The sequence below is a fragment of the Erpetoichthys calabaricus genome, chromosome 1, assembly GCF_900747795.2.
Source record: "Erpetoichthys calabaricus chromosome 1, fErpCal1.3, whole genome shotgun sequence".
NCBI classification, from domain to species: domain Eukaryota; kingdom Metazoa; phylum Chordata; class Cladistia; order Polypteriformes; family Polypteridae; genus Erpetoichthys; species Erpetoichthys calabaricus.
Genome location: NC_041394.2, coordinates 178257557 through 178277365, shown reverse-complemented (window position 1 = coordinate 178277365; position 19809 = coordinate 178257557). Strand labels below are relative to the sequence as shown.

Genomic DNA, 19809 nt, shown 5'->3' with positions numbered 1-19809 from the left:
ATGTGATTTTGACATACTTCCGGGGCGTTGGGAAAATAATTACTGCTCCTCCCTGCAGCGCCTTCTAGCGGCCCCCATGGTATCCAGCAGGGTTGTAAAGGAAACCTCCAATGTCCATAATTCCCTGCTGGCATTTGGGGTACCTCCATACTGTAAGGAGAGCTCCACCTGGCGGTCTGGGGGTATTGGCCGGGATAAATGGCCGGCCACCTATCACAAAACATACTGAGAGGTTGGGAGCATGCGCTAATTACAGCGTGTTGCCGCACCCACCACACGGCAAACCACCCGGATTGAGATCTGAGTGCAGCTGGTGACACCTCAGCACCACACTGAACAGTGTGAGTATTTTTACAGTGGTTGGAGTGCCAGTCCTGCCACCAACCCCCAAGTTTTTCCTGCAAGTTGGAGGACCTGTTTGCAGGGCTGGATGCAGATTAATGTCATACTCAAAACGGAGGAATTGCAGATTAACAGAGTAAATTCACTTCTAGCATTGATGGGATTCAAACCAGCAACCTTCTGATTGCCAGCACAAATCCCTAGCCTCAGAGCCACCACTCTGTCCAGAACATACTGGGTCAATGGTCATCTATTTTATTCTACTGTTTTATCAAATGACTACCTGTGCTACCTGTATAACACATGCTGAAATCCAAGTAATCAAAATGACATCAGAGATAACGTTTGCAGTGCACCATACAATGCATATGTCTGTTATATTGCCATTTGGTATGGGATTCGTAAAAGCAGTGTTAATGTCTGTGATGTACCATCAACTTAAAAGACAAAATGCAATTTATTTTATTAATAAACTAGGGGGCTTTACCCCCTGCCCACTTCACTCGTCAACCCCCTGGGCCTGTGCTATGTGCAAGCCTTTTTGCGGTTCTGCCGCTCGCGTATGGGGATGCGGATGCGGATGTACAATTTAAACAGATTTTAATTTTCATGTGAAGTGTTACATTTGCATCAACGCAACGTATAACTGCCCGTAGTTGAATTTCGTTTCTTTCTCTCTATTAAATAAAACGACTTTTTCGATTGTTTTGCTCAGAGATTTGTTAATTGTCTTTGCAAAAGCTATTCTAATGGGAAACTGTTAATGTTTTAATATGAATGGCATATCAAGATCTATTTCGTTATGTAATGTTATCTGTGGAAGATGTACTACATTACCTTTCTTGGATACATCCTTCTTTCTCCAGTAATTCGTGTGCTGGAAGACCGGACGTTAACGGTTGTAGATATTCTTCTAGATATTGTAAGTTGATGTTTTCATCTTCCGCAAGATCACCACTAACTGTTTCTGCATAGTCCATTGATGCGCATTTAACTAATTTGTTGTGTAACTGAACCCCCGTGACCCTGTGTTCGGATTCAGCAGGTTGGAAAATGGATGGATGGATAATAATGTGCACAAATAATAATAAAAAAACAGCATACATTAATTAGTAATTATCATTCAACCACAAATAAAAAAAACATTGTGTTTAAGGTAAGGCTGTATAGATGAAAAGAAAAATACCCACAGCTGTAGGAGAATAAAATTGAATCATATTGTTGCATGTTCTAACAAGTCTGTATGGGTTTTCTATGGCTAGTCCAGTTTTTCTTATACACAGAAGCAGAGGTACTTTTCTTATGAAGCTGTATACAAAAGCTGTGACCAAAAAATGTATCTAAATTCAGAGCAAAGGAATGATTTGTTGGGTAAAACAAACCTACATTTATGACTCATATGTATCTGGTGAAAATAATGGTTAACATTACAAATGTCCAAGTAGCAGGTGCCAACAGTGTTGAATGGTATATCCCATCAAGTATGTGACTGATTCAGAGAGGAACTGGAGTGGACTGTAGGTGATGTCCTAAGATGCCTCTACATTTGGACAATCTACAATCAGTGATTCTAGAACACAGCTTAACTAGAAACGGTGATGTCACCACATAATTAAATAGACATTGCTCTTTTGGAAAATGGCACCAAAAGGTTATGCATTGTGAATCTCCAAAATGTACTTGTTGTTATGTTCAGACTTCCACTTTTTAGCTATTACAGGTGATGGTGTGCCATATCAAGTCACTGTCTGTCTTGGCTGTGTGTTACTGAGAAAGCAGGCCAGATTGCACAGTTGTCAGAATCGAATACAGTAGTCATCAGAGTAAAAGGAGAAGCATGACTGATCATTGGAAAATTACAAAATCCTAATCTAGAACAGTTCAGGTTGCTCAACAGCCAACACAAATGTTGTAACGGATGAAATGAAGTTCTATCACTGCAAGTGACTGACCTACCAACAGAGGGTACACCTCAGAATGAATTGATGGTGCCAAATTGCTGGTAATGATAATCATTTCTTATTGTTTTTATAAGCAGGTTTCTCTGACAACTCTCCCTCCCAAAGCCTATCCACCAAATCTTATCAAAGCTTCTTGAATTTTTCTACTGGGCAGAATTCTAAGCACTGACTATCAGGAAAAATGAAAAAGGTCATTTGGAATTTGAAAAAAATAAATAAACAAAAAACAAAAGGAAGAGGATCAATATCGGGAATGCATTGAGCGTAATATATTATGTGGAACAGAATGGGGCTGAGTGGCATCTTAAATTTCACCCACCCTTGAAGGAGGACTGCTTGACATGAAGTCCTAAATCTGATCCTTCCACTGCCTGCTTTAAAGAAGCTTAGAGTTCTGGCACATACTGTACAGAAACGGTATTGTGGCTATTCAGGAGGATGGATGGGTCTCCTGGCTGGGTATGAAACCTTCCATTATCCCAAACAGGAGGCCAAAATAGAAGGACTGGGAGAATGGGCATACTGGGAGCAGGTCATTCCCTCACACAGCAGCTGGCAGTATGCCTTAGGGCTAAACCAATTTAGGACACTTGCAGGGTTGCATATGAAATGGAATCCAGAAACACAACTCTGTCAGGATCTTTGGAGACCGCCAGAGGGCACTGACAGGGGTGGACTGCCCTGGTTTTCATATAACCCAGAAGCGCTCTGGATGACTGAGACAGTTTGATGAGTCAGAGTCGGGAAGCAGTGGGTTGCGCTCTTGGAGGAGGAAGGATAAATAAAAATATTTTAATTTAATAAAAATGCATAAATGTGCATTGGCTTTATTGTGTTGGAGGTTTGGGATGCTGCAGTGCCCCTACTGGTCACAGTATATGTGAAGAAAATTGTATTTTAAAAATTGCTTAAATTGTTTACTGGCCTGCACTGGCTAGCAAACACCTGGCTGCATGGTAGTTAGTACTTCTGTTGGACATACAGTGTGCAGTTTGAGCTGTGTAGTGTATTTAGTCTACTTAACACTTGCATGTTATTGTCGCTTGTTCTTTTCACCGTAAAGCCTTTAGATCCTAAACTGTTTACTGTTTCAGTTTAGGAAGTTAGCCAACAGATTTTCCCCAGCAGCAGATAGTTTTGATGCCCTTCATTTACTTAGTGTTTTTAAAACCTCCATGGTTGTACTGTCAGATGATGAAGACAGCACAGGGGATCAATGATCTGATGAAAATCGAAAAAGCAGACCAGGCCCCAGAATGCCATCATTTCACTGATTTCAAATGCCATAAGTGCTCCTGAGATTCCAGAACTTGCGGTATTAAGAAAGATTCCATAGTGCGGAATGTTAGAATTCCAAACTATGTTAAACCAGCAGTTAATGTTAAGTGCCTCGCAGGGGCCAAGATTTCTGGCATAGAGGCCGCATTGGACCATGTCGCTGACGATGAAGTATCTACCTTATTGCTGCATGTTGGCACTAATGATATTTATTCATAGCAATCTGAGGTATTAAAGAGGAACTTCATCTCTCTTTGCATCAAAGCTAAAAGAAAATGTCGGAATTTAGTTGTATGTGGCCCCTTACCAAGATTATATAGAGGGGATGTGATTTATAGCAGATTGCATTCCCTTCACTGCTGGCTAGAAACCTGGTGTGCAAATAAAAGCATAGCGATTGTGAACAATTGGGATGATTTTTGGGAAAGGCCTGGATTTTTCAGAACAGATGGTCTTCATCCTAACTGGAGGGGATCTTATGTATTATCCCAAAATATGGCAACAAAACTGCCTGCTTGACTGGTTAGAGCACCATCCAGGCCGCAGTCATGTGATCTTAAATCACAGGCTGTTGTTTATCCCACCTGTTACTTTCCTGAAGCTGTTACCCATAATCCTTGTCATGGGGCATCCAGTAAATTTAGTCTTGATACAAACCTTAAATTAATTGATAACCAAAAAATAAGGTGTATAATTAGACCAAGGGATAAAACCAGACCCAGGGGAATCTGTAATAGAAATTTACTTCAAATTAAAACAAAAAATATATCACCAGTTCAGAAAGCAGCATACAGTTTTAAATGCTGCTTATTGAACATTCGCTCTCTTGGCACTAAAGCTGTTTTGGTAAATGATATTATATTAAGTACAAAATCTGATCTGTGTCTTCTCACTGAAACCTGGCTTAATAAATGTGACACTGTTCCCCTAGCTGAGGCGTCACCAGATGGCTACTCGTTCCTTCATAAGTCTAGAGATTCTGGTCAAAGAGGAGGCCTTGGAATAATTCATTGTAACAAAATGCAAATCACTTCTAAGAATTTAGGCAACTTTACATCCTTTGAGGCATCATATTAAATATTACAACAGATTCCAACACAATTATAGTGCTTAGTCTACAGACCACCAGGGCCATATTCATTGTTCATGACTGAATTTAGGAACCTTCTGTCTGATTTGGCTATAAATTATGATCACGTAGTACTGATGGGGGATTTTAATGTACACATTGATGTGGAAACTGACACTTTTAGCAAATGTTTTACTTATTTGTTAAATTCAGTAGGATTTTGTCAGATTGTCAAAGGTCCAACACATAATCATAACCACACATTAGATTTAATTATAACTTACAAAGTTGAAATTCAAAATTTAAATATTACTCCATTAAATGAAGTTATTTCCGATCACTACTTAATTACATTTGATTTAGTCCTGCCCTTGCCAACACACTCCCAGATTAAAACAGACAGTGCGACATCTAGATTGTAATTCTGTTTCAAAATTTATAGATACTTTGAGTAAGTCGAGTGTAATTGTGGAAAACCATTTAGATCAATTAACATCACATTATAATGTGACCTTGAGAGATGTTCTGGACGCAGTGGCTCCCCTTAAAACAAAAGTGATCAAAGCACATAGAAACTCTCCCTGGTTTAATGAAAACACTCGAGCTCTTAAATTAGAGTGTCGAAAACTGGAGCGCAGATGGAAAACAACAAAGCTATATGTCTTTCAAATTGCATGGACAGAGAGTGTTAATAAATATAAAAAAGCCCTCTTTAAAGCTTGCTCAGAATACTATTCTAAATTAATAGATAGCAATAATAAAAATCCTCGGGTACTGTTTAGAACAGTGGCTAAATTAATAAATGGAAATTCAGATCAACAGTGCAAAATACCAACAGATATTAGCAGTACAGACTTTATGAACTTCTTTAATGAGAAAATTAAAAATATAAGATCCCAGATCTCAGCATCACAGTACAAACCAAATACGAGCTTAGCAGACCCTGTCTCACATTGCACTCAGCACTTTAGTAATTTTAATCCTGTAACTGAGCAGGATGTCTTAACTTTACTTTCTAAAATGAAGCCCACTACTTGTTCCCTAGATCCAGTTCCAACAAAACTAGTAAAAAGTGCAATGGATGTTCTTGCAGCGCCTATTCTAAACATTATCAATAGTTCATTATTGCATGGCACAGTACCTGAAGCACTAAAAGTCAGACCTAGACCCACACATACTAAATAATTATAGGCCTATTTCAAACTTACCCTTTCTCTCTAAAATACTAGAAAAAGTAGTCGCCAGTCAGCTCCAGTCACACCTTATGCATTACAATTTATTTGAGAAATTCCAGTCTGGTTTCCGCACTGGTCATAGTACAGAAACAGTACTAACTCCTGGTTGTAAACAACATTCTGATATCCTCTGATGAAGGAAACTCCACTGTAATTATGTTGTTGGATTTAAGTGCAGCATTTGACACCACTGACCATTCTATTTTACTGCACAGGCTAGAAAATGATGTTGGGCTTATAGGCACCGTGCTCGCTTTGTTTAGTTCTTATTTATCAAATCGATTCTAATATGTACAGAAATGTGCTGACAGTACTCCATCATTATACACAGAAGTTCAATATGGTGTCCCACAAGGCTCAGTAATGGGACTTTTACTGTTTTCACTTTACATGCTCCCTCTTGGATCTCTCATTAGGAAACATAATGTTAATTTTCACTTGTATGCAGACCCAGTTATACCTTTCATTTAGATCAAATGAAGTTTCTCCAATGTTGTCCTTAATTAGTTGTGTTAGTAAATTAAAGGAGTGGATGAATGAGAACTACTTGTCTTTAAATACAGATAAAACAGAGATGTTAATTGTTGGAGGGAATGACGCTGATCACAACAATATTTTGTCATCATTTAACTCAGTTGGAATCCCCATTAATTTCACTGAATCAGCCCGCAATCTAGGAGTTATCTTTGACTCTAGCATGTCATGTAAAGCGCATATTACAAAGTTGTCCAAATCATGTATCTTCTCTCTTAAAAAAGTTAGGAAATTAAGGCGCTTTCTAAATACAGTAAGCCCTCCTCCATCGCGGGGGTTGCGTTCCAGAGCCACCCGCGAAATAAGAAAATCCGCGAAGTAGAAACCATATGTTTATATGGTTATTTTTATATTGTCATGCTTGGGTCACAGATTTGCGCAGAAACACAGGAGGTTGTAGAGAGACAGGAACGTTATTCAAACACTGCAAACAAACATTTGTCTCTTTTTCAAAAGTTTAAACTGTGCTCCATGACAAGACAGAGATGACAGTTCTGTCTCACAATTAAAAGAATGCAAACATATCTTCCTCTTCAAAGGAAACAGAGAGGAAAGCAAACAAATCAATAGGGCTGTATGCGAAGCACTGCCGGTACAAAGCTGTTGAAGGCGGCAGCTCACACCCCCTCCATCAGGAGCAGGGAGAGAGAAAGAGAGAGAGAGACAGAGAAAAACAAAGTCAAAAATCAATACGTGCCCTTTGAGCTTTTAAGTATGCGAAGCACCGTGCAGCATGTCCTTCAGGAAGCAGCTGCACACAGAAGGTAGCAACGTGAAGATAATCTTTCAGCATTTTTATACGAGCGTCCGTATCGTCTAGGTGTGCGAACAGCCCCCCTGCTCACACCCCCTACGTCAGGATCAGAGAAAGTCAGAGCAAGAGAGACAGAGAAAAGTAAGTTGGGTAGCTTCTCAGCCATCTGCCAATAGCGTCCCTTGTATGAAATCAACTGGGCAAACCAACTGAGGAAGCATGTACCAGAAATTAAAAGACCCATTGTCCGCAGAAATCTGCGAACCAGCAAAAAATCCGCGATATATATTTAAATATGCTTACATATAAAATTCGCGATAGAGTGAAGCCTCGAAAGGCGAAGCGCGATATAGGGAGGGATCACTGTAAACAGGATTCTGAGAAATTAATTCATGCATTTATTTCTAGTAGGATTGACTACTGCAATGCGGTGTTCACTGGCTGTTCAAACTGTTCTTTATACAGCCTCCAGTTAATCCAAAATGTGGCTGCAAGAATTATTACAAGAACAAGAAAATACAAACACATAACTCCAGTTCTTAAATCCTTACACAGGCTCCCGGTTAAGTTTAGGCAGATTTCAAAATCCTCCTTTTAACATATAAAGCATTAATTGGCCAAGGTCCGGCTTATTTGTCTGAACTTATCATGACTTACAAACCAGAGCGCACATTAAGATCTAGAGATGCCGGTCTGCTTATGATTCCAAGGATTAATAAAATAACAGTGGGAGGTCGAGCTTTTAGTTACAGGGCCCCTAAACTGTGGAATGGTCTGCCTGCTACTATAAGGGATGCCCCTTCGGTCTCAGCTTTTAAATCCTGGCTGAAGACCCACTACTTCAGTTTAGCAAATCCTGACTAGAGCTGCTGATTAACTGTACATACTGCATCTCTGTTGTTAGTCATTAGCACTAAAACATAAGTAACATGATAGTTATAATTGGATACTAACCCTCACTTCTTCTGTTTCTCTTCTCTGTACTCAAATGTGGCACTTGGTGCCATGGCCCATCTGCCAAGTTGTTTTGCCTGCCTAAGGTAAAGTCATCCCTGATGGAGGATCGCAGGAATCGTGGGAAAGAGGGGTCTTTTCATCAGATTGGCTGGCCCAGCACTGTTTCAGCCGTGGAATGGCCAAATGGGGGAGGCAGTTTGATGGATGAGGGCTCCAGGACTCTAAAAATATCCAAATCTTATTATATGATATAATTTACTGTTAACTACTGCTCCGTACTTTTAAAATTTTTATTATTTTTTTTATTTTACTTCTAAAATAACATTTTATTTTATACTGTATTGAGGATTTGTTCTGTTCTGTGTATTGTATTGTATTGACCCCCTTCTTTTGACACTCACTGCATGCCCAACCTACCTGGAAAGGTGTCTCTCTTTGAACTGCCTTTCCCAAGGTTTCTTCCATTTTTTCCTACAAGGTTTTTTTTTGGGAGTTTTCCTTGTCTTCTTAAAGAGTCAAGGCTGGGGGGCTGTCAAGAGGCAGGGCCTGTTAAAGCCCATTGCGGCACTTCCTATGTGATCTTGGGCAATACAAAAATAAACTGTATTGTATTGTATTCCATCATAGGTTTCAAATTACAGTATCCTTTTAGTAGAAGGAACCCAATTACACAATCAATGTCTCTGTAGGTTTAATTTGAAAAGAAACTTTTCTATGTATAGCATTTAGTCACTTCCACATAAGACTATCTTAATATTCCACATAGCTCATCTTCTCTTTTGATATTATATCAACCATTAATCAATGTTTTTACAGCATACCTTCATTAGAAACACCATTGATACAAGGCACACAAGGTTTAGGAATTTTTCAGCAAAATTAAAAATTGTGAATATTTTAATGAATATATTATTAGACATGAGAACATACTATATATATGTTATGGTAGGAGAAAAGCACAAGTAATTGAGAGCTTCACTGGTATGCTGGAAATTGTTAGCATTTCGCCATATTGCTCTTAATAATGACAAATGTGACCAAAATGGGGTCTTGCTGAGAAGACTTCTCCTACCAAACCGAAATAAAAAGCCAAGGAGTCCACGGTAAATAAAATGGGATTACTGAAAAAAAAATCTATATATACATATATAAACAGAAGTGTAAATGGTAATGGAGACAGTACACATCAATCCCATAAACTCCTCTGGGCCTATCCATATTTAACCTGTGGGATGTTCTCTCCACTTACCCACAAAGACATCCTTTAATTTAATTCCTCCTACTCACTCTTTCTTCCTTTTCTCCTTGCTCTCTGGCATCTCTTCTTCCTGTCAGTTGTACTCTTGCCAAACCTAATAATATTGAAAATATACATTGTTTGCAAATGCAAAATTAAACCTGCTCCTGATGTATGGGTAAATAGACATCTTTCAGTGAGGGACAATAATCACAAAGAAAATTGTTTAAACATTATAACTAGGTTCGAAATGATGATTTTCTTTTAAATTATCAAATAACTTCCATCATAGAAATTTCAAAAGCTAATAAATTAATAAGAAAACCTTTCAGTATGTACAGATGAGAACACTAGAATAAGACTAGCTATAAGATATCGTCTTTCTCACACTTGAAAATATGATAAATAAATATAAGATCCACATCATGTGTTGATCAACTGATCTACCATATACCTGAATAAAAAAAAAACACTGTTGAAGGCAATTACTGTAATTTTACTCATCCTAACATCCTCTCAAATGCTCTTCTTTATAGCTAAAGGGATGTTAAGGGCAGAAAAGATTCAATTACTTGATGATACAGTACATCATACATCCACAAATTAAGTGCATCTTTGTGTTGCCAATTCATTAATTAGCACAGCTATTCAATAGCAATTCACCTTTTTGTTTATTATTGGGATGGCTGACATCTTCATTATTATCTAAAAAAGTATTAATTTCAGTCAGTAAAACTACAAGGTCAGCAGGTAGTACACAGTTTACAAAAGCAACCACCATCTTTAAAAAGATAGAACTGTCAAAAGAGTTGATAGATGCATATGAATAAACAAACACTCTTTCCCATGTTTAACTTTTGTTGGATCAAAGAGACCCTTATAATATAGTGATAAAGTGTTATATCCACTTTAACAACCTTCAACTATATGGAACCCGGATAATGAGTCACAAGCAAACCAATATCCACTGAAAACTTCTCATACAGTATCAGGTTTTCTGGTGAGGTTTTTTTTGTTTTGAATAATTACATTGATTAAATTTTTTTAAAGACTAACAATACTGTATGCACAAAGTAAAACAAACATTATATACAGAAGCATAGAAAAGTTTATTTTGTACAGGACACACACAAAAATGATATATACATGATTTTTATAAAATATTTTTCTAAGAAATAATAATAGTTAAAGATTAAAATGTACAATTAGAGTTAATAGTTGTATTGTAGTTGTAAAAAATTTGAAGGTAAAACTGCAGAACAAATTAAATTAATTTAGGAAAATATAACTGTTAAAATTTGACCCAATAAAACCACATTTAAAAAGTACCAGATTAAGTAAACATGAGTTCATTATGTATTTGCAGATATATGATAACTACTGCTACTGGTAGCAGTTGGGTGTAAAGGCTTTACTTTAGCAAATCTGGACAATCCTAGTCGGAGGCCCTGACTCGGAGATTTCACCGTTATTCTTCCATTTGTATTTGGGCTTACTCCAACTTTGGCTGGAAAAGTTAAAAATAAAAAAAATATTACAAACATTCCCACCATAAATGGGTACTGTTCAAATTTAACTATTTGTTTAATTAATGTACTTCAGATTTCAATTAAAACAACTTTAAGTATACTATAGTGTTTAAACAAAAAATAAAATGAGAGAAATTATAAATGACTAGAATTGATTTTAGACCCTAATTTTGAAACAAACAATGTCTAATTTGACAGCTACAACAATTTTCTACAAACAGCCCAACAATCTCACCAATCCTATTCACTTGCTTTCTCCAAAATAACATTGAGTAATTTACACATTTCTGCAATAACCTGAAGGCTCACTGAATTAACTAGTTTTCATTATTATTTGAAATGGTGTCTTTTGCTCACCTGGAGGCGTCCATTTGTGTATTCTGGAACCAAGTGTGGGACTGGGCATCAGTATAGGTTTGGATGATGGAGTAGATGATGGTGATCTTCCATGCAAAATGGGAATTGAATTGGAAAGGTCAGGATCTGTACCTGTGAAACAAAAATAAAGTACAGTATTTGATGTAGACATAAAGATGAAGACAAACACCTTATAAACCAAGGTGTACCTAATTAATACGTTGTCTTCATTAAATAAACAGGTAAAGAATGTCAAATGATTCACCTTTTAATATTAAAATTAAAATACAGAAGTTAAAAAAAAAACAAACACGCACTTAATATTAATTTTGTTTGAACTGTTCAACTACTACTACATTAACTTTTTATTAAACCTTAAAAAAATAAAGAAGCATATTTATAAGTGCAATATTGGTAATCATGGGGTATAATGGAGTGTACAGGAAGAGGTAGTACCTCAGATGGGGGAACACGTGGTGCTCCCAGGAGCAGTTTGTCTGCTTTGGTCCTCACCTGTCACTCAGCTCTCATCTGTGGCTCCCCGTAGCTGTTAGCATGCAACAGCGGCCATACCCCGGACAACAGCTTCCACTGGCCGGCTAAACCAGGTGAGGGTAGCCGATGGGCCCAAACCCTCGGTGAACTGGGCCTGCCTACCTACGCATGCGAAGTCTGGACGTCGGCGGAACCTGCGGAAGAGACCATCTAGGTCCAATGGAGGTGAAGGTGATTACAGCAATGCACCATGGAGTGCACAGAGCAAGATGAGGCACGTAGAACATCTTGGTCATCCACTGCATCCGTACCCATCTCCAGTCGTCAGGACTTGGTCTTGCCACTGGACACAGGTGGTCCCGGACGAGAGAGAGAGGTCGACGCTGCGCAACTCTTCCTCACTATAAACAAAGTCAGCCGCACAAGTCATCAGTCATCAATCTCACATCATCTTTCAAGCCCTGTGGCGACGGGTAAGCGACGAAGCGACAGGTGTGGTGCACTGGGAGTCGTAGCCGCAAGCCTGCACACAGGCGACTCAGGCCATAGGGTCGCTCTTCACTTACTGGAGCAGAAGTGGAGTTCGGCAGCCACCTGAGTGTCTGAGCAGCCCTATTCAGGACAGCACTGCTCACCTCCATGCATGAGGAAGGGGCTAGAAAAGGTGCCCCAAACATTGCCTGCTCCTTTCCACCCTGGCCGGCTAGCCGCGGTCGGCGAGGACCCAACTATGCGGTCGAAATTTAAAAACAAAATCTATTTCACTAAAACTTGCCACATAGAACATCCGCACCCTGCTTGACAGGGATAACACAGACCGACCCCAACGACGTACGGCACTCATTGCCCACGAACTTGCCAGATACAACATAGACATCGCCGCCCTCAGTGAAACCAGACTCTCCGGTGAAGGAGAACTTACAGAAAGGCTTGCTGGCTACTCATTCTACTGGAGCGGACACGACCCCGACTCAAGGCGAGAAGCTGGAGTTGGCTTTGCTATCAAAACCTCTCTTGTGAGCAAACTCTCCAGTTCCCCGAAAGGAATCAATGATCGTCTCATGACGATGAAACTCCCCCTCATCCATGGAACGAAGGCTGCCACTATTGTCAGCGCGTATGCACCCACCATGACAAACCCAGAAGAGATCATAGACAAGTTTTATGAAGACCTGAACACCGTCATCTCCTCCACTCCTACTGCTGACAATCAGAACTCATCATTCTCGGAGACTTTAATGCACATGTCGGCAGTGATAACATCCCCTGGGAAGGTGTGATGGGGAAGCATGGGGTTGGAAAGTGCAACAGCAACGGCCTGCTGCTCCTTCAGACCTGTGTTAAACATGGCCTTTTAATAACAAACACAGTCTTCAACCTCCCCACACGCAACAAGACATCCTGGATGCAACCCCGCTCAAAACACTGACATCTAATTGACTACGTCATCGTCAGAAACAAGGACCGACAGGACGTGAAGGTGACTAAGGCCATGTGTGGAGCAGAATGCTGGACGGATCACCGCCTCATCATCTCAAAGATGAAAATCCACATCCAACCTAAGAGAAGACCTCAAGCCACTAAAGCTCCGAAACGCCTTAACATCAGCAAGCTGAAGATCCCCGATATCAGACAGACCTTTGTTGACACCCTGGATGAACGTCTTGCTTCCATCACACTAGACAACCAGGACGCGGAGATGGCGTGGACCACACTTCGTGAGACGGTGTATAGCACAGCCGCTGAGCACCTCGGACCCTCTACCAGGAAACACAAGGACTGGTTTGATGAAAACAATACAGCGATCCAACTGCTACTTCAGCAAAAACGCCGGGCATACAAGGCGCTACATGACGATCCAACGTCAACAGCAAAGAAAGTCGCACTGAGAAGCATCCGCAGCAACGTCCAGCTGCAACTGCGCCTGATGCAATACTCCTGGCTGAGTGCGAAAGCTGATGAGATTCAGGGCTTTGCAGACAGGAAAGACATGAAGAACTTCTACAGAAGCCTGAGAGAAATGTATGGCCCTACCACCTCAGGATCTTCCCCTGTCCTCAGTGCAGACGGCTCTACACTCATCATAGACAAGGAAAAAATCTTAGAAAGATGGGCGGAACACTTTCCTAGTGTGTTGAATACGCCTTCCGTCATCAACGATGAATCCATTGAAAGACTGCCCCAGGTTCCAGCGAACAAGGCACTGGACGCTGTTCCAATGTTGGACGAGATACAGACAGCTATCCGCCAGCTGTCCAATGGTAAAGCACCTGGCTCCGATATGATTCCTGTCGAAATCTACAAAGAGGGTGGACCAGCGCTGACGGATAAGCTGTTGTGTTTAATCCAGATTATCTGGCAGACCAAAACTGTACCACAGGACCTCAAAGATGCTTCCATTATCCACCTGTATAAACGCAAAGGAAACCGCCAGGCCTGCGACAACCACTGTGGAATCTCACTACTGTCCATTGCAGGCAAGATATTGGCCCGTGTCCTACTGAACCGCCTGAATGTACATCTTGAGCAAGGTCTCCTACCCAAGAGTCAGTGCGGTTTCCGCAAAGAACGTGGGACTACCGACATGGTGTTTGCTGCCAGGCAGCTCCAAGAGAAATGCCAGGAACAAAATATGGACCTATATTCTACATTTATTGACCTGACCAAGGCTTTCGACACGGTCAGCAGAGATGGCCTGTGGAAAATCATGAAGAAGTACGGATGCCCAGACAAGTTCACTGCCATCATTCGACAGTTGCATGATGGCATGCTCGCCCGAATCCAGGACAACGGTCAGTCATCTCAAGCATTCCCTGTCACAAACGGCGTGAAGCAGGGCTGTGTCCAGGCCCCCACACTCTTCAGTATCATGTATTCTGCAATGCTGGCTGACGCGTTCAAGGACTCCACTACGGGCTTGTCAATTCGTTTCCGTACCGATGGATCAGTCTTTAACCTTAAGAGGCTTCAAGCGAAAACCAAGGTCAAATGTAACACCATCAACGAGCTTCTGTTCGCGGATGACTGCGCCCTCAACGCTGCCTCAGAAGCCAACTTGCAGCACAGCGTTGATATCTTTGCCGAGGCCTGCAACAACTTTGGTCTCACAATCAACACAAAGAAAACTGAAGTGATGTATCAACCAGCCCCCAGGAAGCCCTACATGGAACCCACCATTACCATCAGTGGGCAGCGTCTAAACGTGGTGGACAAATTCACCTACTTGGGCAGCACCCTTTCCAGAACTGTTGTCATGGACGACGAAATGAATGCCAGACTGGCAAAAGCGAGTGCAACATTTGGCAGACTCTGCAGCACCGTGTGGGACAGGAGAGGTATCAGACAAGAAACCAAGATCAAGGTGTATCGCGCAGCAGTCCTCTCTACATTGCTCTATGGATGTGAAACGTGGACAGTATACCAGCGTCACGCCAAGAAATTAAACCACTTTCACACAACCTGCCTCAGAAAGCTTCTCGGCATCAAGTGGCAAGATAAAGTGCCTGACACGGAGGTTCTTGCCAGAGCGGACCTACCCAGCATCTTTACAACCTTGATGCAGTCTCAACTCCGATGGGCAGGACACGTAGCCCGTATGGATGACAATCAGCTTCCTAAAAAGCTGTTCTTCGGTGAACTCACGCAAGGGAAGCGCTCCCAAGGAGGTCAATGTAAGCGCTATAAAGACACACTCAAAGCAGCCCTGAAAGCCTTCAACATCAATCCTACTAAATGGGAACAGACAGCTCAGGACAAAACCAAATGGAGATCAGCTGTCAAGAAGGGGGCTCAATCTTATGAAACTACCAGGACTGCGGCAGCTGAACAACGCAGACAAGCCAGAAAAAACAGCATTAGACCATCGTCTGCCGCAACCATTTCCTGTCCGCATTGCCAGAGACTATTCCGAGCACGCATCGGACTAGTAAGCCACCTACGCACCCACCCAGACCCACCCCACCCTTAACCAGATGACTTGATGGTCCTTGTTGATTCGACGGACGAATGAACGAACGAACGAACGAACGATTGGTAATCATGCTGTCTTAAGGATGTAGCAGCTTGGGTTCAAATGCCAGTTTCAGTTCAGTTGAGAAAGTGATGGAATAAGTAACGTATGACAGGTATGTGCATGGGACAGGACACATAGAGCAATAGCATGCTGTAGTACTTGCTAATGCAACTATCATTACATGGTTAAAATTATGATATGCCTCTAGGAGGCCAAACATCACTGCTTTTTTATTGTTCAAACCATTAAATACTAAAATTAAAATTTTATTTTCAGGAAGTAAATATAAATTAGTTCATCTTTGCGTCTATTTTTCTAAATCTATATATTCAACAATAAGGTTATGTGAAGACACACAGCCAACCCCAACAGCAGCAGGGGCAAGGTCATGAACCATCACTGAAGAAGATACAAGTTCATTGCAGAGTCCACTCACATATCTACTGCCACCACCAACATACCCTAACATGTACTGTATGTCTTTGAAAGAAACCAGAGAACCCGCAAAAATGTCACTTATGCACAGGATGAATGTGCAAACTCTGCAGAAACAGTAGCTAAGGTCACTATTAAATCCAGCTCAATGGAGCTGATAGGCAGCAGAACAAAATCGCTGTACCAGCTCCAAGGTGATTTTTTAATTATTCGGAAGATTCAATTTTTGTATCCCTTATATTAATTCTTTCATTTGTTTCTACAAATGTGCTCATGAGGAAAGCTGTTAGGGAAACATTCCACTATTTAAATCAATTGTTGTATAGCATGCAACATTTGAGAAGTTATGAGCATTTGGTTTAAAAAAAAAAAAAACTCTCCACAATGCCTTCAGAAGAGGGTTCTTTATTTCAGTTTTTTTAGAATGACAAATGAAAAGTAAAAGCAGTAAAGCCTGCATTTACGAAGACTCAGAAGGGCACAATTTTATGGGGCCTTTTAGAAGGCAACAACTTTATGGATTATGTATGCATGTCCTGCTCACGTACAGTATGCTTTAGTGGAAAAATTTTTTCAAAAATATGTACATAGTGGAAGCCATCATTTTCTGCACACTTTGACTTACATATGCCTATTATACAAAAAGAGAGGTTTGTCTAGAGACTTTAAATAACTGTTCACATAAAAAAAATTAAAAATCCCCAGTTTTTAAGCACTTAGCCATATCATTGAAGTAAAAATATCACTAACAACTGTTAATGAAAGAAAAAAAAAGGCTAAATAAAAATTCAAAGTGTAATGTTATAAGAAGATATTAATTGGTTTGAAACTATTTTCCATGGAAATGGTCCATTACATGGAGAGGTAACAAAACCAATCAAAATAAAAAGCCCACATATATATATAGAACACGAAAAATATACCTAATTCTTTTGGTAATATGGAAAAGTTCTTTCCAGATACACTCTTGTGGTTCACTTGGTTATGTTTTCTACCTGTCTGTCGTTATGTGAATTTGTGTTTAGTGTTGTTGAAAAATTTGTATGACAACTTTTAAACCTTTATGCTTTATGCCCCTGGTAGGGCCACCCAAGGCCAACTGGTCCTAGGTGAGGGATGAGACAAAGAGCGGTTAAACAAACCTCCTATGAAGAAAAACAATTTTGGACGGCGTTTTCCCTTGCCCGGACGCGGGTCACCAGGGCCCCACTCTGGAGCCAGGCCTGGAGGTGGGGCTCGATGGCGAGCGCCTGGTGGCCGGGCCTGCACCCATGGGGCTCGGCCGGGCACAGCCTGAAGAGGCAACGTGGGTCCCCCTTCCCATGGGCTCACCACCTATGGGAGGGGCCAAGGAGGTCGGGTGCAGTGTGAGTAGGGTGGTGGCCGAAGGCGGGGACCTTAGCGGTCCGATCCTCGGCTACAGAAGCTGGCTCTTGGGATGTGGAATGTCACCTCTCTGAAGGGGAAGGAGCCTGAGCTAGTGCGCGAAGTTGAGAGGTTCCGGCTAGATATAGTCGGACTCACCTCGACGCACAGCTTGGACTCTGGAACCAATCTCCTTGAGAGGGGCTGGACTCTGTACCACTCTGGAGTTGCCCCCGGTGAGAGGCGCCGAGCAGGTGTGGGTATACTTATTGCCCCCCAACTTGGAGCCTGTACATTGGGGTTTACCCCGGTGGACGAGAGGGTAGCCTCCCTTCGCCTTCGGGTGGGGGGATGGGTCCTAACTGTTGTTTGTGCGTATGCACCGAACAGCAGTTCGGAGTACCCACCCTTTTTGGAGTCCCTGGAGGGGGTGCTAGAGGGCATACCTTCTGGGGACTCCCTCGTTCTGCTGGGAGACTTCAATGCTCACGTGGGCAATGACAGTGAGACCTGGAAGGGTGTGATTGGGAGGAATGGCCCCCCCGATCTGAACCCGAGCGGTGTTTTGTTATTGGACTTCTGTGCTCGTCACGGATTGTCCATAACGAACACCATGTTCAAGCATAGGGGTGTTCATATGTGCACTTGGCACCAGGACACCCTAGGCCTCAGTTCGATGATCGACTTTGTGGTCGTGTTGTCGGACTTGCGGCCACATGTCTTGGACACTCAGGTGAAGAGAGGGTCGGAGCTGTCAACTGATCACCACCTGGTGGTGAGTTGGCTTCGATGGTGGGGGAGGATGCCGGTCAGGCGTGGTAGGCCCAAACGTGTTGTGAGGGTCTGCTGGGAACGTCTGGCAGAGCCCCCTGTCAGAAGTAGCTTCAACTCCCACCTCCGGCAGAACTTCAACCACATCCCGAGGGAGGTGGGGGACATTGAGTCCGAATGGGCCATGTTCCGTGCCTCTATTGTTGAGGCAGCTGACCAGAGCTGTGGCCGTAAGGTGGTCGGTGCCTGTCGTGGCGGCAATCCCCGAACCCGTTGGTGGACACCGGCGGTGAAGGATGCCGTCAAGCTGAAGAAGGAGTCCTACAGGACCCTTTTGTCCTGTGGGACCCTGGAGACAGCTGATAGGTACCGGCAGGCCAAGCGGAATGCGGCTTTGGTGGTTGGTGAGGCAAAAACTCGGGCGTGGGAGGAGTTTGGGGAGGCCATGGAGAACGACTTTCGGACGGCTTCGAGGAGATTCTGGTCCACCATCCAGCATCTCAGGAAGGGGAAACAGTGCAGTGTCAACACTGTATATGGTGGGGATGGTGCGCTACTGACCTCGACTCGGGACGTTGTGGGTCGGTGGGGGGAGTACTTCGAAGACCTCCTCAATCCCATTAACATGCCTTCCAATGAGGAAGCAGAGCCTGGGGACTCAGAGGTGGGCTCCCCCATCTCTGGGACTGAGGTCACCGAGGTGGTCAAAAAACTCCTTGGTGGCAGGGCCCCGGGGGTGGATGAGATACGCCCGGAGTTCCTCAAGGCTCTGGATGTTGTAGGACTGTCTTGGCTGACATGCCTCTGCAACATCGCATGGACATCAGGGACAGTGCCTCTGGATTGGCAGACCGGGGTGGTGGTCCCCCTCTTTAAGAAGGGGGACCGGAGGGTGTGTTCCAACTACAGAGGGATCACACTCCTCAGCCTCCCTGGAAAATTCTATTCAGGGGTTCTGGAGAGGAGGGTCTGTCGGATAGTCGAGCCTCGGATTCAGGAGGAACAGTGTGGTTTTCGTCCTGGTCGCGGAACAGTGGACCAGCTCTATACCCTTAGCAGGGTCCTGGAGGGTGCATGGGAGTTTGCCCAACCAGTCTACATGTGTTTTGTGGACTTGGAAAAGGCATTCGACCGTGTCCCTCGGGGAATCCTGTGGGGGGTACTCCGAGAGTATGGGGTACCGGCCCCCCTGATAAGGGCTGTTCGGTCCCTGTACGATCGTTGCCAGAGCCTGGTCCGCATTGCCGGCAGTAAGTCGAACCCGTTTCCAGTGAGAGTTGGACTCCGCCAGGGCTGCCCTTTGTCACCGATTCTGTTCATAACTTTTATGGACAGAATTTCTAGGCGCAGCCAGGGCGTTGAGGGGGTCCGGTTTGGTGGGCTCAGGATTGGGTCACTGCTTTTTGCAGATGATGTTGTCCTGTTTGCTTCATCAGGCCGTGATCTTCAGCTCTCTCTGGATCGGTTCGCAGCCGAGT

General features: G+C 42.6%; 1 protein-coding gene across 3 annotated transcripts in view; it reads right to left on the bottom strand.

Moving 5' to 3' along the window:
- Positions 1-10485: 10485 nt before the first annotated feature.
- Positions 10486-19809, bottom strand: part of rad51ap1 (RAD51 associated protein 1) — a 47097-nt gene continuing 37773 nt past the window's right edge. For 2 of the 3 annotated variants that reach the window (XM_028809162.2, XM_051924514.1), the window contains exons 10-11: positions 11254-11385; positions 10488-10874 (exon numbers count right to left, since the gene is read on the bottom strand). In XM_028809162.2, coding sequence (XP_028664995.2) covers positions 10720-10874; positions 11254-11385 — 287 coding nt within the window. In that variant the 3' untranslated portion in view covers positions 10488-10719. Of the gene's footprint in view, positions 10875-11253; positions 11386-19809 lie in introns of all 3 variants that reach the window. The other variant, XM_051924509.1, reaches the window with a different exon arrangement.